Source organism: Oncorhynchus mykiss, chromosome 3 (genome assembly GCF_013265735.2).
Source record: "Oncorhynchus mykiss isolate Arlee chromosome 3, USDA_OmykA_1.1, whole genome shotgun sequence".
NCBI classification, from domain to species: domain Eukaryota; kingdom Metazoa; phylum Chordata; class Actinopteri; order Salmoniformes; family Salmonidae; genus Oncorhynchus; species Oncorhynchus mykiss.
Genome location: NC_048567.1, coordinates 69,132,232 through 69,157,020, shown reverse-complemented (window position 1 = coordinate 69,157,020; position 24,789 = coordinate 69,132,232). Strand labels below are relative to the sequence as shown.

At 42.2% G+C, this 24,789-nt stretch overlaps 1 protein-coding gene across 1 annotated transcript in view; it reads right to left on the bottom strand.

The window, feature by feature from the left end:
• The window catches only part of LOC110504559 (unconventional myosin-XVI), a 223,858-nt gene that overhangs the window by 9,372 nt on the left and 189,697 nt on the right, over positions 1-24,789 (bottom strand). The window contains exons 33-35 of the mRNA XM_036975024.1: positions 19,043-19,198; positions 12,026-12,111; positions 6,515-6,604 (exon numbers count right to left, since the gene is read on the bottom strand). Of these exons, the coding sequence (XP_036830919.1) occupies positions 6,557-6,604; positions 12,026-12,111; positions 19,043-19,198 (290 nt within the window). The 3' untranslated portion in view covers positions 6,515-6,556. The remainder of the gene's footprint in view (positions 1-6,514; positions 6,605-12,025; positions 12,112-19,042; positions 19,199-24,789) is intronic.

Here is a 24,789-nt window from a genome sequence, read left to right as displayed (position 1 = left end):
TTATTACTGTATTTACATTTAACCTGCAAGTAAGCATTTCATTGGACGGTGTATACCATGTGTATCCTGTACATACCACTAATAAAACTTGAAACTTTAAAACACTCACAAACACACTACCCATTCCAGTACTGATCTCTTCTGATCTGCTAATCCTACATAAACACTGTTTGGAATGTGACTAATATAAAGGGGTTCTGGGTCGCAGAGTCTTTCCCAGCTCTTCAATCCACTAATCATAATGGAGCTGGGACCGGGTTCTATCCAGAGGCTCGATTAGATAGGGGAAGGCGAATGACGTCACTTCAAAGTCCCTATTGAGTTTTCCCCACCAGTTATCTTGTCATAAGAAAAATGATAAGTTCCCAAGGTTTGAAATGAAGGGCTTTTTCAGGGCAATGCTGAATGCGTCTTTCGTTGTGTTGTTATAGGAGGAGAGGGACAACAGGTGCACAGGGATATCCACAGGGATATAGGAGTTACTTTAATATAGAACTATGGAACTGCTGCGTACTATCTCTGGTACATGTTTATGTTGAATGGAGATGGATGATTTCATGATCCTGGGAACAATGCTAGGTTGTCTTCTGAGATAGAGTATACTGTATGACTCAATTCTTAACCCTGACGTATTTTTCCAAAGTCGCCCTACATCTGTCGTTGCGCTAATTTGCGTCATCAAACTATTTTTTTTCATATCCTGATACAGAAATCAAGGGTTTTTGAAGAGACAGGGAAATACAGGTCAAGGATCTACATTTCACATTCAGAAATATTGCAATTACAAGTAATTTTTTAGAATGAAATAATCTACGCAGATCCCTTCAACAATTGTTTTAATCATAGTCAAAGATACACATTAAAATAAGATTTAAGAAAATTAAGCTGTTGATGAATACCACACAGAGAGAAAGGGGGATGGGCGCCATGGTTACAGAATAGACACAGTTGAAGTCGGAAGTTTACATACACTTAGGTTGGCGTCATTAAAACCCGTTTTTCAACCACTCCACAAATTTCTTGTGAACAAACTATAGTTTTGGCAAGTCGGTTAGGACATCTACTTAGTGCATGACACAAGGAATTATTCCAACAATTGTTTACAGACAGACTATTTCACTTATAATTCACTGTATCACAATTCCAGTGGGTCAGAAGTTTACATACACTAAGTAGACTGTGCCTTTAAACAGCTTGGAAAATTCCAGAAAATGATATCATGGCTTTAGAAGCTTCTGATAGGCTAATTGACATCATTTGAGTAAATTGGAGGTGTACCTGTGGATGTATTTCAAGGCCTACCTTCAAACTCAGTGTCTCGTTTGCTTGACATCATGGGAAAATCAAAAGAAATCAGCCAAGTCCTAAGAAAAAAATTGTAGACCTCCACAAGTCTGCTTCATCCTTGGGAGCAGTTTCCAAATGCCTGAAGGTACCATGTTCATCTGTACAAACAATAGTACGCAAGTATAAGCACCATGGGACCACGCAGCCGTCATACCACTCAGGAAAGAGACGCGTTCTGTCTCCTAGAGATGAACGTACTTTGGTGCGAAAGTGCAAAAAAATCTAGAAAAACAGCAAAGGACCTTGTGAAGATGCTGGAGAAAACAGGTACAAAAAAAGTATCTGTATCCACAGTAAAACAAGTCCTATATCGACATAACCTGAAAGGCCGCTCAGCAAGGAAGCAGCCACTGTTCCAAAACAGCCATAAAAAAGCAAGGCTACGGTTTGCAACTGCACATGAAGAAATGTCCTCTGGTGTGATGAAACAAAAACATAACTGTTTGGCCATAATGACCATCGTTATGTTTGGAGGAAGAAAGGGGAGGCTTGAAAGCCGAAGAACACCATCCCAACTGCGAAGCACAGGGGTGGCAGCATCATGTTGTGGGGGTCCTTTGCTGCAGGAGGGACTGGTGCACTTCACAAAATAGATGGCATCATGAGGCAGGAAAATTATGTGGATATACTAACTAAGCAACATCTCAAGACATCAGTCTTGAAAGCTTGGTCGCAAATGGGTCTTCCAAATGGACAATGACCCCAACCATACTTCCAAAGTTGTGGCAAAATGGCTGAAGGACAACAAAGTAAAGGTATAGGAGTGGTCATCACAAAGCCCTGACCTCAATCCTATAGAAAATGTGTGAGCAGAACTGAAAAAGCGTGTGCGAGCAAGGAGGCCTACAAACCTGACTCAGTTACACCAGCTCTGTTAGGAGGAATGGGCCAAAATTCACCCAACTTATTGTGGGAAACTTGTGGGAAGGCTACCCGAAACGGTTGACCCAAGTGAAACAATTTAAAGGCAATGCTACCAAATATTAATTGAGTGTATGTAAACTTCTGACCCACAGTTCAAGAAGAGGGGTCAATGTAATAGTCTGGAGGACATTTAATTAATTGTTCAGCAGTCTTATGGCTTGGCGGTAGAAGCTGTTAAGGAGCCTATTGGTCCTAGACTTGGCTCTCCGGTACCGCTTGCCGTGCGGTAGCAGAGAAAACAGTCTATGACTTGGGTGACTGGAGTCTCTGACAATTTTATGGGCTTTCCTCTGACACTGCCTATTATATAGGTCCTGGATGGCAGGAAACTTGGCCCCAGTGATGTACTGGGCCGTACACACTAGCCTCTGTAGTGCCTTACGGTCAGATTCCGAGCAGTGGCCATACCAGACGGTGATGCATCCGGTCAGGATGCTCTTTGATGGTGCAGCTGTATAACTTTTTGAGGATCTGGGGACCTATGACAAATCTTTTCAGTCTCCTGAGGGGGAAAATGTTTTGTAGTGCCCTCTTCACGACTCTCTTGGTGTGTTTGGACCATGATAGATTGTTGGTGATGTGGACACCAACCCGCTCCACTACAGCCCCGTTGATGTTAATATAAGGGCCTGTTCGGCCCGCCTTTCCTGTAGTCCACGATCAGGTCCTTTGTCTTGCTCACATTGAGGGAGATGTTGTTGTCCTGGCACCACACTGCCAGTCCTCTGACCTCCTCCCTATAGGCTGTCTCATTGTTGTCAGTGGTCAGGCCTACCACTGTTGTGTTGTCAGCAAACTTAAAAATGGTGTTGGAGTCGTGTTTGGCCACACAGTTGTTGGTGAACAGGGAGTACAGGAGGGGACTAAGTACATACCCCTGAGGGGCCCCAGTGTTGAGGATCAGCATGGCAGACATGTTGTTGCCTACCCTTACCACCTGGGGGCGGCCCGTCAGGAAGTCCAGGATCCAGTTTCAGACGGAGGTGTTTAGTCCCAAGTTCCTTGGCTTAGTGATGAGCTTCGTGGGCACTATAGTGTTGAACGCTGAACTGTAGTCAATGAACAGTATTCTCACATAGGTGTTCCTTTTGTCCAAGTGGGAAAGGGCAGTGTGAAGTGCGATTGAGATTGTGTCATCTGTGGATCTGTTGGGGTGGTATACGAATTGGAGTGAGTCTAGGGTATCCAGGAGGATACTGTTGATGTGAGCCATGACCAGCCTTTCAAAGCACTTCATGGCTACTGATGTGAGTGCTACGGGGAGGTAATCATTTAGAAAGGTTACCTTCTCTTCCTTGGGCACAGGGACTGTAGGGACTGTCCTGTAGCGTAGCATCCATGTCATCTGAGTGGAGAAAAAACTGCATCTGTCTTTCGTTTGAGAAGATTACTGACATGGAGAAGAATTTACACCCACCTTTAGCACACTTTTGTGAATGAGTGTGTGTGTGTGTGTGTGTGCTTGTGTGTGTGTGGTGCAAGAACAACCTCGAAGGGCGTCCCTCAGCCAAGGATGTCCGACAGAGAAGCTGAGAACCAAGGACTGCACTCAAACGTGATTAACATTCTCCAAACATGCTATTAACCTTCTCCAAACATGCGATTAACGTTCTTCGAATATGTGATTAATGTTCTCCAAAAATGTCCGTCTTTGAGTGGGGCCTATCCACATATTTACTGAGGGGGTGATTATGTGGACACAGAGCCCACCTTTCCTCGCTCCCTAGGCTACTTATACAAGGGTTAGCCAAGGGGTCACTTCAATGATCCATACAGCATATTGGTTTACACACTTAGATGGTTAAAACCTGTTTGGGATAGGGGGCAGCATTTTCACGTTCTGATGAAAAGCCTTCCCAGAGTAAACCTACTGCTACTCAGGCCCAGAAGCTAATATATGCATATTATTAGTGGTATTGGATAGAAACCACTCTGACGTTTCTAAAACTGTTTGAATGATGTCTGTGAGTATAACAGAACTCATATGGCAGGCGAAAACCTGAGAAAAATCCAACCAGGAAGTGGGAAATCTAAAATTTGTAGTTTTTCAACTCATTGCCTATCGAATATACAATGTCTATGGGGTCATATTGCACTTCCTAAGGCTTCCGCTAGATGCCAACAGTCTTTAGAACGTTGTTTGAGGCTTCTACTGTGAAGTGGGGGCAAATGAGAGCTGATTCAACCAGAGGCCTGCCAGAGTGCCAGGAGCTGATCACGCGCGCACACGTGAGAGCAAACTGCGTTCCATTGCAATTCTAAAGACAACGGAATTCTCCGGTTTGAACATTATTGAAGATGTATGTTAAAAACATCCTAAAGATTGATTCTATACTTAATTTGACATGTTTCTACGAACTGTAATATGACTTTTTGAACTTTTCGTCTGAAATTTCGCCTGGACTTGCCCGCGCCTTGTGAGTTTGGATTTGTTTACCAAACTCGCTAACAAATGGAGGTATTTGGACATAAATTATAGACTTTATCGAACAAAACAAACATTAATTGTGGAACTGGGATTCCTGGGAATGCATTCTGATGAAGATCATCAAAGGTAAGTGAATATTTATAATGCTATTTCTGACTTTTACTGACTCCACAACATGGCGGGGAATCTGCATGGCTTGTTTTTGTGTCTGAGCTCCGTAATCAGATTATTGCATGGTTTGCTTTTTCTGTAAAGCTTTTTTGAAATCTGACACAGTGGTTGCATTAAGGAGAAGTATATCTATAAGTCTGTACATAATAGTTGTAGCTTTTATAAAAGTTTATTATGAGTATTTCTGTAAAGTGATGTGGCTCTCTGAAAATTCATCGGATGTTTTCGAGGCACAACATTACTGACCAAAAAGCGCCAATGTAAACTAGATTTTTGGACATGAATATTAACTTTATCGAACAAAACATACATGTATTGTGTAACATGAAGTCCTATGAGTGCCATCTGATGAAGATCATCAAAGGTTAGTGATTCATTTTATCTCTATTTCTGCTTTTTGTGACTCCTCTCTTTGGCTGGAAAATGGCTGTGTGTGTTTTTGTTACTAGGCTCTGACCTAACATAATCATATGGTGTGCTTTCACTCTAAAGCCTTTTTGAAATCGGACACGATGGGTAGATTAACAAGAAGTTTACCTTTAACTTGGTGTATTGCACTTGTGAATGTATGAAATTTTCAGCGGAATGTTGTCGAGCGGAACCCCTAGCCGTAAGAAGTTTTAACTCCCCAACTATAACTGAGCTGCTCTATAGGATAGAACCACTCACTGACATGCTACCTCATGTAAACTTTCCTTAACGTTAGGTATTTATCTCCACCTCACCAACTTTGAGTATTTATACCATTAACTCTCTCACTGTCCTGATTTTCCCTATACACTTTAGTCACTACGGGCCATTTCCATGCACACTTCTCTACTCTGCATGTGTGACCTTCACTACCTAACTCTAACTCATCTTTCCACCTGACTATACACACTTCTCTACTCTGCATGTGTGACCTTCACTACCTAACTCATCTTCCCACCTGACTATACACACTTCCTTCTCCAATTCATGCCCTAAAACATAACTTATAACGTCCTCCATAGGCATTTTGTTGAATGAACAATACAGTAATTGGTTTAGCTTTCCCTCCTATAGGCTTGGTGGAGGTTTACGTAAACCTGTACAATCCTTTCAGCTCAACATAAGTGACTGAGGGTTAGGGGTTTAACTGGAGATCACAACCCCCCCCCCCCCCCCGCAGCTCAGTGGTGTCAAACTCATTCCATGGAGGTTCTAGAGTCTGCTGGATTTTGGATTTTCCTTTTAATTAAGACCTAGAAAACCAGGTGAGGGAGTTTCTTACTAACCAGTGAACTTAATTCATCAATCAAGTCCAAGGGAGGAGCAAAAACCTGCAGACACTCGGCCCTCTGTAGAATGAGTTTGACACATAACCTAGCTGAATGTCAGACCAGAGAGTCAAGCTCAGAGTCAAACCCAGAACTGCAGTTTCCTTTTTGAGCAATGAGTGGAACAGAGTAGGATGAGGCTGCCCCTTATACTCGCATATCCCCTCCTAATGGTTAAGGTTAGGGTTACAGGGATAATAATCTGATCCTAGATCTGTGGTTACGGGCAACTTTACTTGGGAGCAGGGTGACAGGATACAAGAAGGATACAACAGGGAGAGGAAGTGCTGAAAGGAGAGGAAGGGAGAGCAGCGAGGTAGGGTATGATACGGATGACGACACTCACCTCGTCCCTAAACGTGAGGGGTGCTCCCAGCGCCTCCCTGCCTTAGAGCGCAGCCCCTGCACCGAAGGGTGAGAAGTTGAGATGACCCCTCTGGAAGAAGATAAAGAGAGGGAGAGAAAGAGAGAGAGAGAGAGATACACAAATACACTCCAGAGTCAATGGGGTCAAAGAACCATTAAGGACATACAGTTTGAGCAATAAGCACTGTATGAAACCTGACATATGCTGAATGCATACCGTATTCTTTGAATATTAAATGTCGGTGTCATGGAATGCTTCAGTGGATTCTGTAGCCTAAGATATGCCATCGCTGGCACAGTCAAACAAAAGGGAATGACTTCTCCACATTATACCATGTCAGATAGACAAGTTAAACATTTGGAGAAGGAGAGAGCACATCTTTATAGAAAGTGAAAGAAAGGACTGGTTCAGAATGAACCTGTCTAGAGAGTGCTACTCTGTCAGGGGCTGTTGTAAGCCAGAGTAAGAATAACTAGACCTGTCAGAATGTGCTGGAACATCAGCATTTTACACTACACACTAAGAAGCTCCTACTCTGTGATCGCCCCTGTGTGCCAGACAAAACTCATAACCCTCTCTTCCGGCCTTTTCAGGAACATTAGCTCTGTGTATGTCTCTGTAATGGATATAGCATGGATTCTCCATTAGCTAACCCAGGGAACGGGAACACCATGTACCTCCTCAGCGTTCATGGGAATCTAACGGGAATACTGTGCCCTGAGCCGGTCAGAATGCCGCTAGGAAGTTCTTGTTCGCTTCATTGCTACATGCACCTCGTCTTGACTCACATCTCAATCCCTATCAGATCCAATCAATAATTATGTAGAAGGATTTGAATTGTGTTTTAACAATGTGGATCAATGAGGAGCGGATGCATCCTGTAATCTTCTGACCAGGACAGTTTGAGACGGGTAATGTCAAAGGAAGTCAGACAAAAGAGCAAATATCCTGTCCTGATTCCTGCTTGACCATAATATTACATGAATATGTTCCTGTTGTCATTATGACTTGAGTCCTGCTCTACACCAGCCAGATTTGACAGTGGCTATGAGAGAAGTCAATGGAAGAGGACAGTTACAGAGCTGAGGGTTATATGGAGCCAGGAATTTTTGCTAAACATGTATCCAGACCAGGAAAACTCTGGTTTACATGGTCATCAACATCTCTTAGCCTTGACATGGGTCCTCCACTAGTTTGTGGTGGTGGTGTGTCAGTGTTGGTTTAGAGAAACAGCCTGTTCTCATCGAGTAGACGTAACATAGTAAACGTAAATCTGGGACACTCAAATTGGTATGATATATTACGTTTGGTATGGTTCCATAAGACAGAAAGTTACTTAAGGCAAAACTAAAGTAAGGTGGTTGGTCGGGGTGGATGGGTGTGAATATAACGCAAACATCTAGCAATGCAAAGGTTGAATGTTTGAATCTCATCACGGAAAACTTTAGGATTTTAGCTAATTAGCAACTGTGCTAACTACTTTTTAGCTACAGTGGCTTGCGAAAGTATTCACTCCCCTTGGTATTTTTCGTAATTTGTTGCCTTACATCCTGGAATTAAAATAGATTTTTTTGGGGGGTTTGTATAATTTGATTTACACCACATTCCACCATTTTGAAGATGCAAAATATGTTTTATTGTGTAACAAACAAGAAATAAGACAAAAAAAACCTGAAAACTTGAGAGTGCATAACTATTCCCCTCCCCAAAGTTAATACTTTGTAGAGCCACCTTTTGCAGCAATTACAGCTGCAAGTCTCTTGGGGTATGTCTCTATAAGCTAGCCACTGGGATTTTTGCCCATTCTTCAAGGCAAAACTGCTCCAGCTCCTTCAAGTCTGATGGGTTCCACTGGTGTACAGCAATCTTTAAGTCATACCACAGATTCTCAATTGGATTGAGGTCTGGGCTTTGACTCAGCCATTCCAAGACATTTAAATGTTTCCCCTTGAACCACTCGAGTGTTGCTTTAGCAGTATGCTTAGGGTCATTGTCCTGCTGGAAGGTAAACCTCTGTCCCAGTCTCAAATCTCTGGAAGACTGAAACAGGTTTCCCTCAAGAATTTCCCTGTATTTAGCTCCAACCATCATTCCTGACCAGTTCCCCAGTTCCTCAGTCCCTGCCAAATAAAAACATCTCAACAGCATGATGCTGCCACCACCATGCTTCACTGTGGGGATGGTGTTCTTGGGGTGATGAGAGGTATTATGTTTGCGGCTCATTTTTAGTCTCATCTGACCAGCGTACATTCTTCCATATGTTGAACACCAAACATGTTTGCTTATTTTTTTTCTTTAAGCAATGGCTTTTGGTATGGCTTAAAGTGTGTATGGCTTAAAGTGGTCCTATGGACAGATACTCCAATCTCCGCCCGCTGTGGATCTTTGCAGCTCCTTCAGGGTTATCTTTGGTCTCTTTGTTGCCTCTCTGAGTAATGCCCTCTCTTGGCAGGTTTATTGTGGTGCCATATTCTTTACATTTTTTAATAATGGATTTAATGGCGCTCCGTTGAATGTTCAAAGTTTCTGATTTTTTTTATAAATCTGCACAAGTTTGTCCTTGACCTGTTTGGAGAGCCCCTTGGTCTTCATGATGTCGCTCATAGTGCCGCTTCTTTGGTGGTGACCCTTGCTTAGTGGTGTTGCAGACTCTGGGGCCTTTCAGAACAGGTGTAAATATACTGAGATCATGTAGCAGATCATGTGACACTTAGATTGCACACAGGTGGACATTATTTAACTAATTATGTGACTTCTGAAGTTAATTGGTTGCACCAGATCTTATTTAGGAGCTTCATAGCAAAGGGGGTGAAGGAAAGCTGCCGTTACCGTCAATATTACTCGCCAACGTGAAATCATTGGACAATAAACTAGACGAGGTACGATCACGAATATCCTACCAACGGGACATCAAAAACTGTAATATCCTATGCTTCACGGAATCGTGGCTGAATGATGACATGGATACACTCTGTACCGGCGGGATACACTCTGCACCGGCAGGAGAGAACAGCACACTCCGGTAAGATGTGGGGGGGGGCGAAATCTAAGGACGTCTCTAGATTTTGCTCGCCTAAAGTTGAGTATATTGTGATAAACTGCAGGCCACACTACTTGCTTAGAGAGTTCTCAGCTATACTTTTCTTGGCTGTTTATTTACCACCACAGACAGATACTGGCACTAAGACCGCACTTAGTCAGCTATATGGAATATGGAAATAAGAAAACAGGAAACCACTCACCCAGAGGCGGCGCTCCTAGTGGCTGGAGACTTTAATGCATGGAAACTTAAATCAGTTCTACCAAATCTCTATCAACATGTTAAATGTGCAACCAGAGGGGAACAAATTCTAGATCACCTGTACTCCACACACAGAGATGCCTCCCTCCCCCTCCATTTGGTAAATCCGACCACAACTCTATCCTCCTGATTCCTGCTTACAAGCAAAAATTAAAGCAGGAAGCACCAGTGACTCGGTATATAAAAAAAAATGGTCAGATGAAGCAGATGCTAAACTACAGGATTGCTTTGCTATCACAGACAGGAACATGTTCCGGGATTCTTCCAATGACATTGAGGAATACACCACATCAGTCACTGGCTTTATCAATAAGTGCATTGAGGACGTCGTCCCCACAGTGACTATACGTACATACCCCAACCAGAAACCATGAATTGGCAACATTCGCACTGAGCTAAAGGGTAGAGCTGCCGCTGTCAAGGTGTGGGACTCTAACCTGGAAGCTTACAGGAAATCACACTCTGCCCTGCGACAAACCATCAAACAGGCAAAGCGTCAATACAGGGCTAAGATTGAATCATACTACACCGGCTCCAACGCTCGTCGGATGTGGCAGAGCTTGGTTAGAGCCTGTAAGTAAGCATTTCACTGTAAGGTCTACACCTGTTGTATTCGGCGCACGTAACAAATAAACTTTGATTTGATTTGGAATACATATGAACGCACCCCTTTTCAGTTCTTAATTTTTTTTAACATTTTTTGAAACAAGTTATTTAATTTTTTTTACTTCACCAATTTGGACTATTTTATGTATGTCCATTACATGAAATCTAAATAAAAATCAATTTAAATTCCGGATTGTAATGCAACACAATAGGAAAAACGCCAAGGGGGTTGAAACTTTTGCAAGGCACTGTATTTTGCAACTATTTAGCATGTTAGTTAACCCTTCTCCTAACTCTAACCCCTAACCTACCTGTTGTATTCGGCGCACGTAACAAATAAACTTTGATTTGATTTGGAATACATATGAACGCACCCCTTTTCAGTTCTTAATTTTTTTTAACATTTTTTGAAACAAGTTATTAAATTTTTTTTACTTCACCAATTTGGACTATTTTATGTATGTCCATTACATGAAATCTAAATAAAAATCAATTTAAATTCCGGATTGTAATGCAACACAATAGGAAAAACGCCAAGGGGGTTGAAACTTTTGCAAGGCACTGTATTTTGCAACTATTTAGCATGTTAGTTAACCCTTCTCCTAACTCTAACCCCTAACCTAGCTAACGTTAGCCACCTAGCTAAAGTTAGCATTATCCACCTAACCACCTAGCTAACACTAGCCACAATAAATTGGAATTGTAACATATTACATGTTTAGCAAATTCATAACATATTGTATGAATTGTAATTCATAACGTATCATACGAATTTTAATTCATAACATTTCATGTGAAATGAATGATGGACATCCACAAATTAATACATACCATACGAAACGTAACATATCATACTAAATGGAGTGTACCGGATTTACATTTACTATGTTACGTCTACCCCTCAGTCCAGGTTGAGAGAAATGGTTAGGGAGAGTTATGGTGGTAGAGGAGAGAGTTAGTCCAGGATCTGGTATCAGGGTGTAGGGTTTTATCTCGTTTGCTGCTGAGGTGTTATTGGTTATCTAGGAGAAAGGGTGATTCTGTCCTGGTGAATATTTCATGCCCTGTTTGAATTATTAAAGCTCAGAGCGCAGGTGTGTGTGTTTATCAACAGAGATGTACTCTCGGTCTGTCAAGACGATTCATGGTTTCCGCTTGATCCGTCTCATATGATGCAGATATGTGTTGGTGTGTGTGAGTGTGTGTATAGGTGTGTGGGGGGCATTAAATCCAATCCTGTAACCATAGACCACAAGCATTGAGTGTCTTGGGACCTAGGAGAAGCTCACATGTCACAATTGAAATGAAACGCTCAATACCAGCACTGTTAGTCCTACTGAAAACACAACAACACCCAAAACAGAAGAGCATGCCAAACAGAAATCCCGAGTATGTGTGTCACCCGCCAAAATAAAAGGAGCAGAGCTAAAATGGCAGCATATTCACAGAGAGAAAACCCTGAAAAGACTTCTGTGTTTAAAAAGGGGATGTTGGGCAACCTGATCGAAACGAGTTTACACAACAGAGGGACAGGGCTACTCTAACCATCAGCACAGTAAGGAGGAGATTGAGTGTGTGTTTACCTGGGTGTGATGTCTGTCCATATGTCTGTGCAGAGACGATGAGCTGGAGGAGTTTGACTTGATGTGACCCTCATCTTCCATTGAACCTGAAAAAAATAATATTTAAAAAATCATGTTAAAAATATACACACACACACACACACACACACACACACACACACACACACATACACACACGAGAGAAAGCCATCAGTCAGTGAAGCCACTATGAAAGACAGAAGTGGAGAGATGGGATAGACAGAGTACCTGAGGCAGGAAACAGCATTGCAGTGGAGGAGAGGAGAGTACTCTGTCACTTCCACCCTTTCACTGTAATACTGGAATCCCACTCAGCTTCTGGATCAAATCATGTATTATCTATCATATATTACTCCTATCTAGTGTCTTTTATCATGTATTAACTCCTGTCTATTGTCTTGTATCTATCATATATTATCTCCTGTCTATTGTCTTTTATCTATCACGTATTACCTCCTGTCTATTGTCTATCATGTATTACCTCCTGTCTATTGTCTTTTATCTATCACGTATTACCTCCTGTCTTTTATCTATCGTGTATTACCTCTTGTCTTTTATCTATCATGTATTACCTCCTGTCTTTTATCTATCATGTATTACCTCTTGTCTTTTATCTATCATGTATTACCTCCTGTCTATTATCTATCATGTATTACCTCCTGTCTATTATCCATCATGTATTACCTCATGTCTATTGTCTTTTATCTATCACGTATTACCTCCTGTCTTTTATCTATCATGTATTACCTCTTGTCTTTTATCTATCATGTATTACCTCTTGTCTTTTATCTATCATGTATTACCTCTTGTCTATTATCTATCATGTATTACCTCCTGTCTATTATCTATCATGTATTACCTCCTGTCTATTATCTATCACGTATTACCTCCTGTCTATTATCTATCATTTATTACCTCCTGTCTATTGTCTTTTATCTATCATGTATTACCTCCTGTCTATTATCTATCATGTATTACCTCCTGTCTATTATCTGTCATGTATTACCTCCTGTCTTTTATCTATCATGTATTACCTCCTGTCTATTATCTATCATGTATTACCTCCTGTCTATTGTCTTTTATCTATCATGTATTACCTCCTGTCTATTGTCTTTTATTTATCATGTATTACCTCCTGTCTATTGTCTTTTATCTATCACGTATTACCTCCTGTCTATTATCTATCACATATCTATCATTTATTACCTCCTGTCTATTGTCCTGTATCTATCTCCTTTCTTCATCTCTGTCTGTCTCTCATTATTAATATCCCAGCATTCACATATTCAGATTCAAATCAAAATTCAAATTATTAGCATGAATGACAAAGCCACTGTTGCTAAAGCAAATTGAGATATGCATCAACAGTAACAGAAAATAATAATAATAACAACAATAATATGCATGATAATAGTGATGATGATTAGAGACAGTAGACAGGATACAGTGCCTTTGGAAAGTATTCAGACTTCTTGACTTTTTCCACATTTTGTTACGTTACAGCCTTATTCTAAAATGGATTAAAAAAATACAAAACAGAAACCTGTTATTATCAAAAGTATTCAGTCCCTTTGGTATGAGACTTGAAATTGAGCTCAGGTGCATCCTGTTTCCATTGATCATCCTTGAGATGTGGCCACCCCTCAGAGCCTTGTTCCTCTCTAGGTTTTTTACTAGAGAGGTTCTTGCCTTTCTAGGGAGATGTTTCCTAGCCACCGTGCTTCTACATCTGCATTCCTTGCTGTTTGGGGTTTTAGGCTGGGTTTCTGTACAGCTCTTTGTGACATCAGCTGATGTAAAAAAGGCTTTATGAATACATTTGATTGGAGTCCACCTGTGGTGCATTGATTGGACATGAAGTGGAAAGACACAAACCTGTCTATATAAGGTCCCACAGTTAACAGTGCATGTCAGAGCAAAAACCAAGCCATGAGGTTGAAGGAATTGTCTGTAGAGCTCAGAGACAGGATTGTGTCGAGGCACAGATCTGGGAAAGAGTACCAAAACTTTTCTGCAGCATTGAATGTCCCCAAGAACACAGTGGCCTCCATCATTCTTAAATGGAAGAAGATGGGAACCACCAAGACTCTTGCTAGAGCTGGCTGCCAAACTGAGCAATCGGGGGAGAAGGGCCTTGGTCAGGGAGGTGACCAAGAACCCAATGGACACTCTGACAGAGCTCTAGAGTTCCTCTGTGAACCTTCCAGAAGGACAACCATCTCTGCAGCACCCCACGAATCAGGCCTTTATGGTAGAGTGGCCAGACAGAAGCCACTCCTCGGTAAAAGGCACATGACAGCCCGAGGTTTCCAAAAGGCATCTAAAGACTCTCAGACCATGAGAAACAAGATTCTCTGTTCTAATGAAGCCAAGATGGCCTGAATGCCAATCGTCACGTCTGAAGGAAACTGGCACCATCCCTACGGTGAAGAATGGTGTTGGCAACATCGTACTGTGGGGATGTTTGTCAGTGGCAGGGACTGGGAGACTAGTCAGGATTGAGGCAAAGATGAACGGAGCAAAGTATAGACCTGCTCCAGAGAGCTCAGGACCTCAGACTGGGGCAAAGGTTCACCACCTTCCAACAGGACAACAACCCTAAGCACACAGCCAAGACAACCCAAGAGGGGCGTCGGGACACGTCTCTGGACATCCTTGAGTGGCCCAGCCAGAGCCCGGACTTGAACCCGATCAAAGATCTCTGAATGTCCTTGAGTGGCCCAGCCAGAGCCCGGACTTGAACCCAATCAAAGATCTCTGGAGAGACCTGAAAATAGCTGTTCAGCAACATTCCCCCTCCAACCTTACAAAACTTGAGAGGGTCTGTAGAGAGGGATGGGAGAAAGTTTCCAAATACAGGTGTGCCAAGCTTGTAGCGTCATATCCAAGAAGACTGGAGGCTGTAATCGCTGCCAAAGGTGCTTCAAGAAAGTACTGAGTAAAGGGTCTGAATACTTATGTTAATGTCATATTTTCGTTTATTTATTTATTTTTAATTCAAAAATGTTTACAAAAACTTGTCATTGCTTTGTCATTATAGGGTATTGTGTATAGATTGATGAGGAAAAAAATATTTTTTATACATTAATTGATTTAATATTTAATACCTATATTTAATACAAGGCTGTAACTTAACAAAATGTGGAAAATGTCAAGGGGTCTGAATAGTTTCTAAAGGCACTGTATATATGTTTTTTATGTATAGAAATAAAATGTATAAATGCAAAAAGTAATTTTAATATTATATCTTAAAAGCATTTTACTTTGGTAATAAAAACAAGATAATATTTACAGTATATCCTGTATATATCGGTACAATGAGATTATGCAGTGAATGCGTGTAAGAACATTGAATAGGCACAATGGGATACATTGACATCATCTATGGAATGTCGGTGTGCATACAGGTGTCAGTAGTGTGTGTGTGTGTGTGTGAGATTGCGTGTGTGTGTGCGTTTTTGTGTGTGTGCGTGTGCACACAGACTTGTGCAAATGGATTTATATAAGTGTGTGTTTGCATGTATGAGTGTGTGTATGTGTGTATTACATGTTTGTTGATGTATTATTTCATGTGTAAATTAAATGTCTGTTAATCCAGACATGAAGTAAATGAGTCAAAATGATGAATTAAGGAACCAAACCTAAAGAGAGTAGAAACAAAACAAAACCACAACAACCACAAAGTCCATCCCATCTCTCTCTCTGGTTGTGCTGCAGGATGACACATTTAGCTGCCAGCTTAGTTGACTGCTGCTCCCCTCCAAGAAGAATGGGGAGTTTATGTCCATCAAGGATTTGTCGAAAGTTTGGTATATACAGTATTCTTCCAAATGGGGGGAGTTTGTTTCCTTTATGTTGTCATATTTTGGGCAGGAATACAGTAAGTGAATCTCAGTTTCTCCCTCCTGTAAATCAGACTGCCTCCATATTCTCTGATGTGGTCGTTCAGTCTGTATTCGGAGAGGGGTTTTCTTCTATTTACATCTAGTTCGGCTGAGATATTCTGCCAATGTAAATGTTGGATATAGATAACAATCACGTTTAGTTTGTAATTTAATTTAGTTTGTCACTGAACAACAATAGAAACACAACATGTAGAGTGTTGTGTCCCATGTTTCATGAGCTGAAATCAAAGATCCCAGAATTATCCCATTCAAACAAAAAGTTTTTTTGTCAAAAATGTTGTGCACAAATTTGTTTACATTCTTGTTAGTGAACATTTCTCCTTTGCCACGATAATCCCTCCACCTGACAAGTGTGTCATATCAAGAAGCTGATTAAACAGCAAGATCATTTCACAATAAAAGGCCACTCTAAAATGTGCAGTTTTGTCACACAACACAATGACACAGATATCTCAAGTTTTGAGGGAGAGTGGAATTGGAATGCTGACTGCAGGAATGTCCATCAGAGCTGTTGCCAGAGAATTGAATGTTAATTTCCCTACCATAAGCCTCCTCCAATGTTGTTTTAGAGAATTTGGCAGTACGTCCAACCGGCCTCTCAAACTCAGACTACATGTTCGACGTTGTGTGGGAGAGTGGTTTGCCGATGTCTATGTTGTGAACAGACTGCCCCATGGTGGCGGTTTGCCGATGTCTATGTTGTGAACAGACTGCCCCATGGTGGCGGTTTGCCGATGTCTATGTTGTGAACAGACTGCCCCATGGTGGCAGTTTGCCGATGTCTATGTTGTGAACAGACTGCCCCATGGTGGCGGTTTGCCGATGTCTATGTTGTGAACAGACTGCCCCATGGTGGCGGTTTGCCGATGTCTATGTTGTGAACAGACTGCCCCATGGTGGCAGTTTGCCGATGTCTATGTTGTGAACAGACTGCCCCATGGTGGCGGTTTGCCGATGTCTATGTTGTGAACAGACTGCCCCATGGTGGCAGTTTGTCGATGTCTATGTTGTGAACAGACTCCCCCATGGTGGCGGTTTGCGGATGTCTATGTTGTGAACAGACTGCCCCATGGTGGCGGTTTGCGGATGTCTATGTTGTGAACAGACTGCCCCATGGTGGCGGTTTGCGGATGTCTATGTTGTGAACAGACTGCCCCATGGTGGCGGTTTGCGGATGTCTATGTTGTGAACAGACTGCCCCATGGTGGCGGTTTGCGGATGTCTATGTTGTGAACAGACTGCCCCATGGTGGCGGTTTGCCGATGTCTATGTTGTGAACAGACTGCCCCATGGTGGCAGTTTGTCGATGTCTATGTTGTGAACAGACTGCCCCATGGTGGCGGTTTGCCGATGTCTATGTTGTGAACAGACTGCCCCATGGTGGCGGTTTGCCGATGTCTATGTTGTGAACAGACTGCCCCATGGTGGCAGTTTGTCGATGTCTATGTTGTGAACAGACTGCCCCATGGTGGCGCTTTGCCGATGTCTATGTTGTGAACAGACTGCCCCATAGTGGCGGTTTGCCGATGTCTATGTTGTGAACAGACTGCCCCATGGTGGCGGTTTGCGGATGTCTATGTTGTGAACAGACTGCCCCATGGTGGCAGTTTGTCGATGTCTATGTTGTGAACAGACTGCCCCATGGTGGCGGTTTGCGGATGTCTATGTTGTGAACAGACTGCCCCATGGTGGCAGTTTGCCGATGTCTATGTTGTGAACAGACTGCCCCATGGTGGCGGTTTGTCGATGTCTATGTTGTGAACAGACTGCCCCATGGTGGCGGTTTGTCGATGTCTATGTTGTGAACAGACTGCCCCATGGTGGCAGTTTGTCGATGTCTATGTTGTGAACAGACTGCCCCATGGTGGCGGTTTGCCGATGTCTATGTTGTGAACAGACTGCCCCATGGTGGCGGTTGGGTTATGGTATGGGCAGATATAAGATACGGACAACGAACACAATTGCATTTTATCGATGGCAATTTGAATGCACAGAGATACCGTGATGAGACCCTGAGGCCCATTGTCGTGCCATTCAACCGCCGCCATGACCTCATGTTTCAGCATGATAATGCACAGTCCCATGTTGCAAGGATCTGTACACAATTCCTGGAAGCTGAACATGTCCCAGTTCTTCCACGGCCTGCATACGCACCTGACATGTCACCCATTGAGCATGTTTGGGATGCTCTTGATCGACGTGTACGACAGCGTGTTCCAGTTCCCGCCAATATCCAGCAACTTCGGACAACATTCCACAATCAACGATGAACAGGCTGATCAACTATATGAGAAGGAGATTGTGTCACGCTGCAGGCAAATGGTGGTCACACCAGATACTGACTGGTTTTCTGATCTACTCCCATACTTAAAAAAAATAAGTTATCTGACCAACAGATGCACATCTGTATTCCCAGTCATGTGAAATCCATAGATTAGAGACTTATTTATTATTTTCAATTGACTGATTTCCTTATATGAACTGTAACTCAGTAAAATCTTTGAAATTGTTGCCTGTTTATATTTTTGTTCAGTATAGCCGTTTTTCAATTTGGAGTCAATTTGTTTGCTTTTGATTTTAGAAATGAAACAGTTTTTTGAATGGTCTTTAGTTTGTATGTTGTTAGTGAGCCGCAGAGCAAGCTGACCATGGGGATCATCCTCTTGGGAGAAGTAGTTACTCAGAAAGGATCTGCATTTAATGGAGCTCTGGTCTGCTTGATTTAAATGCTGCCAGAATTAAAATGCTATTTTTTGCACTTGAATGTGTAGAGTGAATGTGAATGTGTCACTATCTGTCAAATTGTCCTCTTCGTGTCCCTGTGTGATCACTGCTGTAACCTTGCTGATGTGATCTTGATAGGCTAATGTAGGTGACAGAACCATATCGAAGGGAATCCCACCCAGTCGTTTCACTCCTCACTGATCATGAGGGAGAGGAGAGGAGCTGAGGAGGAACCAAAGGAATCGTAGGGATCGTTCTCCTCTCATCCTTCCCTCCTCCTCCTCCTCCTCCTCCTCCTTCTCTTCCTCCTCCTCCTCACATCCTACCGTTCACCGCTTCACCTGACTCCAACTCCTCCCTCGGCTCTTACCATTAGACAGCCGGTTGCCATTCTCTATGGGGGTGTGGCTTGGGGAGTGGGGGGCGTGATTGTTGGCGTTCTTGTCCTGTAGCTGTGGAGACGGGGAGGAGGGGGTGGAGCCTGGGTGCTCATCTCTCCCTGGCAGGTTGATGTTGGAGTTGAACCCTGGGAGGAGATGACAAACACATTCACACACACTGTTACTGCCATCGGTTTGTTTCCATACATTGAATTGTTAAACTGTTAGTTCCAAAAATATTTTTGGTACCTCAGATTGTTCTTGCAATTCTCACATGAGACATCATTGGGATGAAGAATGTTTGAAAGGCTTTTTACATTTGTAACACAAACCAGTTTTGAGAATATCATGATTAAAGTGGCAATTTTAGGCCCTTTTTAGACCTACAATTGCCTACAGTAAGACCCTATGACCTATGAACCTTACATGATACAGACAACACCCTGGTGTCATTATTTTCCTAATAGCACGCTCTAACATATGGAGCATCACTCAATTTTGAAATACAATTTTAAACATTCATTTATTAAACATTAAAACAATGTACATGAATACATCAAAATGACCCTTTTTGATTTAGTTCCTTTTTAGACCTATTGTTTAATACAGAATATACTCTACAAGTACATTTCTAGAGTCAGTTCTCTGCTAATTTTCAAGTTTAAAGCTGGGAATGCCTCAGGGAGCTTCAAGTTTAAAGTTGGGAATTCCCATGACGTCCCTGTGGCATTCTCGTATCCCACAGGAGAAGCAGGCAGGGGGGAAACAGCTGCTCATCACAGGCATGGCATTGATACCTCTCCTAACCCCCAGGCCACCCCGGAGCATCGGGTATCACAGATAACCATTTAGTGCCAGGGAGGGAACGGAAGCAGGCTGCCCCGTTAAGCCCAGTGGCATCTCGCTGTTCACGACCCTGACTACCAGCCTCCTCTGGCGTGTAGGCATGCTAACTAGTAAAAGGCATCCCCATTCAAGTCATCAATGTACCTTGCTGGTCATTCTATGTCTAGGCATGTAACATTGAGATGGAAGAAAGTGTCACGTCAGCCTGAGGGTTTCTGTTTCTAACCCTAGACCCCTGGGTTTTAAGGCCCTTGGCATTCTGGTGGATATCCTTAAACTACTGTTAGTGCCCCTCTTCAATGCCCTGTCTCAATGACTTAGTTAGATTAAGAAGTATCCCACTGGGCACACACTGGCTGAATCAACGTTGCTTCCACATCATTTCAATGATGAATTGATGTCTGTGCCCAGTGGGATGTCTCTGCTACACTCTGTTCTGTCCTCATGTCATCTCCCCTTTCGTAGTGTGAGGAAGAGTGATATACCCCACTACGGTGATAAATATTTAATCTCATATTATATTAACCTACACACTGCTAATATATTTGAATGAATAATGACAGAGAGGAGAGAGAGATAGAGAGAGCGAGAGAGAGAGGTGAGAGAGGAGAGAGGGAAAAGAGACTGAGCGTCACAGGTGAGAAAGAGAGAGAATGAGAAAGAGGAGAGAAAGAGAGAGAGGAGAGCGAGAGAAGGAGAAAAAGAGAGAGGAGCGAGAGAAGGAGAAAGAGAGAGGAGAGAGAGAGAGAAAGAGAGAGAGAGAGAGACTGATAGAGAATGAGAAAGAGAGATACAGAGAAAGAGAGATATACAGAGAGAGAAAGATACAGAGAAATAGAGAGATAGAGAAAGAGAGATACAGAGAGGGAGAGATACAGAGAGAAAGAGAGAGATACAGAGAAAGATAGATATATATATAGAGAGAGAGACATGGTAGAGAAAGAGAAGGAGAGAAAGAGGAGAGAGAAAAGAGAAAGAAAGAGAGGAGATAGAAAGAGAGAGAGAAACATCCTCTGTGTACAACACCAAATAATGCATGCAGAGCAGAATTAGGCCGATAACCACTAATTATCCAAATCCACAAAATAACTGTTCAGTTCTACAACCACCCAAAAGGAAGCGATTCCCAAACCTTCCATAACAAAGTCATCACCTACAGAGAAATTAACCTGGAGAAGAGTCCCCTAGGCAAGCGGGTACTGTGGCTCTGTTCACAAACACAAACAGACCCCACAGAGCACCAGGACAGCAACACAATAAGACCCAAACAAATCACGAGAAAACTAAAAGATAATTACTTGATACATTGGCAAGAATTAACAAAAAAACTGAGCAAACTGGAATGCTATTTGGCCCTAAACAGAGAGTACACAGTGGCAACATATTTTACCACTGTGACTGACCCAAAATTAAGGAAGCTTTGACTATGTACAGACTCAGTGAGCATAGCCTTGCTATTGAGAATGGCCACTGTAGGCAGACTTGTCTCTCAACAGAAGACAGGCTGTGTGCACACTGTCCACAAAATTAGGTGGAAAGTGAGCTGCACTTCCTAACCTCCTGCCCAATGTATGACCATATTAGAGACACATATTTCCCTCAGATTACACAGAACCACAAAGAATTTGTGGGAAATCCAATTTTGATAAACTCCCATATCTATTGGGTGAAACACAGTGTGCCATCACAGCAGAAGGATGTGTGACCAGTTGCCACAAGAAAAGGGCAACCAGCGAAGAACACCATCGTAAATACAACCCATATTTATGTTTATTTATTTTCCCTTTTGTACTTTAACTGTTTGCACATTGTTACAACACTGTATATAGACATAATGACTATTGAAATGCATTTACTCTTTTGGAACTTTTCTGAGTCTAATGTTTACTGTTCATTTTTGATTGTTTATTTAACTTTCGTTTACTATCTATTTCACTTGCTTTTTCAATGTAAACATATGTTTCCCATGTCAGTAAAGCCCCTTAAATTGAAATGGGATTGAATTGAAATTGAATTGAGAGAGAAAGTAAGAGAGGGTGAGAGAAGGAGAGAGGGACTACAGTGTGTGTATTCTCGTGTAAGAGTGTTAACAATGAATGATGTTTCAAACTGATCTAACAGTTACTGCTTGTGTTCATATCATATTTAGAGTTGAAGGGAAGTGTTTGAACATGTATTTTATGAAACAGTCTCTTTAAATCAATGCAGTAATGGGCAACGTAAGGCCACATTGTACCCATTTAATCAAAGGTTATTTGTCACATTCCGAAAACACCGGGGGGAGACTTAACCGTGAAATGATGCAGTAACATAAGAGGAAAAAATACACAAAAGTGAAGCTATATACAGAGATTACCAGTACCAGATCAATGTGGAGCTATATACAGAGATTACCAGTACCAGATCAATGTGGAGCTATATACAGAGATTACCAGTACCAGATCAATGAGGAGCTATATACAGAGATTACCAGTACCAGATCAATGTGGAGCTACTTTATATACAGGGAATGCCAGTACCAGATCAATGTGGAGCTATATACAGGGAGTACCAGTACCAGATCAATGTGGAGCTATATACAGAGATTACCAGTACCAGATCAATGTGGAGCTATATACAGAGATTACCAGTACCAGATCAATATGGAGCTACTTTATATACAGAGATTACCAGTACCAGATCAATGTGGAGCTATATACAGGGAGTACCAGTACCAGATCAATGTGGAGCTACTTTATATACAGGGAATGCCAGTACCAGATCAATGTGGAGCTATATACAGGGAGTACCAGTACCAGATCATTGTGGAGCTACAGTATATACAGGGAATGCCAGTACCAGATCAATGTGGAGCTACTTTCTATACAGAGATTACCAGTACCAGATCAATGTGGAGCTACTTTATATACAGGGAATGCCAGTACCAGATCAATGTGGAGCTATATTCAGGGAATACCAGTACCAGATCAATGTGGAGCTATTTACAAGGAGTACCAGTACCAGATCAATGTGAAGCTATATACAGGGAGTACCAGGACCAGATCAATGTGGAGCTATATTCAGGGAATACCAGTACCAGATCAATGTGTAGCTATATACAAAGATTACTCGTAAAAGATCAATGAGGAGCTATGTACAGGGAGTACCAGGACCAGATCAATGTGGAGCTACTTTATATACAGGGAATGCCAGTACCAGATCAATGTGGAGCTATATACAGGGAGTACCAGTACCAGATCAATGTGAAGCTATATACAGGGAGTACCAGTACCAGATCAATGTGGAGCTATATTCAGGGAATACCAGTACCAGATCAATGTGGAGCTATTTACAAGGAGTACCCGTACCAGATCAATGTGGAGCTATGTACTGGGATTTCCAGGACCAGATCAATGTGGAGCTATAAACAGGGAATACCAGTACCAGATCAGTGTGGAGCTATATACAGGGAATACCAGTACCAGATCAATGTAGGAGCAATATACAGGGAGTACCAGTACCAGATCAATGTGTAGCTATATACAGGGAGTACCAGCACTAGATCAATGTGGAGCTATAAACAGGGAGTACCAGTTCAATGTGGATCTATATACAGGGAATACCAGTACCAGATCAATGTGTAGCTATATACAGGGAGTACCAGCACCAGATCAATGTGGAGCTATATACAGGGAGTATCAGTACCAGATCAATGTGTAGCTATATACAGAGATTACTGGTACCAGATCAATGAGGAGCTATGTACAGGGAGTACCAGTACCAGATCAATGAGGAGCTATGTACAGGGAGTACCAGTACCAGATCAATGAGGAGCTATGTACAGGGAATACCAGTACCAGATCAATGTGGAGCTATATACAGGGAATACCAGTACCAGATCAATATGAAGCTATGTACAGGGAGTACCAGTACCAGATCAATATGAAGCTATATACAGGGAGTACCAGTACCAGATCAATGTGAAGCTACATACAGAAAATACCAGTACCAGATCAATGTGGAGCTATATACAGGGAATACCAGTACCAGATCATTGTGAAGCTATATACAGGGAGTACCAGTACCAGATCAATGTGGAGCTATATACAGAGATTACCGGTACCAGATCAACGTGGAGCGATATACAGGGAATGCCAGTACCAGATCAATGTGGAGCTATATAAAGGGAGTACCAGTACCAGATCAATGTGGTGCTATAAACAGGGAGTACCAGTACCAGATCAATGTGGAGCTACAGTATATACAGGGAATGCCAGTACCAGATCAATGTGGAGCTATATACAGGGAGTACCAGTACCAGATCAATGTGGAGCTACAGTATATACAGGGAATGCCAGTACCAGATCAATGTGGAGCTATATACAGGGAGTACCAGTACCAGATCAATGTGGAGCTACAGTATATACAGGGAATGCCAGTACCAGATCAATGTGGAGCTATATACAGGGAGTACCAGTACCAGATCAATGTGGAGCTATTTACAGGAAGTACCATATCAATGTGGAGCTATACACAGGGAGTACCAGTACCAGATCAATGTGGAGCTATATACAGGGAATACCAGTACCAGATCAATGTGGAGCTATATACATGGAATACCAATACCACATAAATGTGCAGGGGTATTTGAGGTAGATATGTACATGAAGGCAGGGCAAAGTGACTTGGCATCAGGGTAGATAATAATAAGGAGTTAATGCCTAAACTTAACCTCAAATACTTTGAAATTTGACATTTGGAACAACTTTGAAATTTGACGTTTGAGAAACATGGATGAAATTCTAATTCTGTGAGACCGTGAGAGCTTGTTGCTCTACAAGGTGTTGAACGCGTTCCACAGGGATGCTGGCTCATGTTGACTCCAATGTTTTCCACAGTTGTGTTAAGAAGG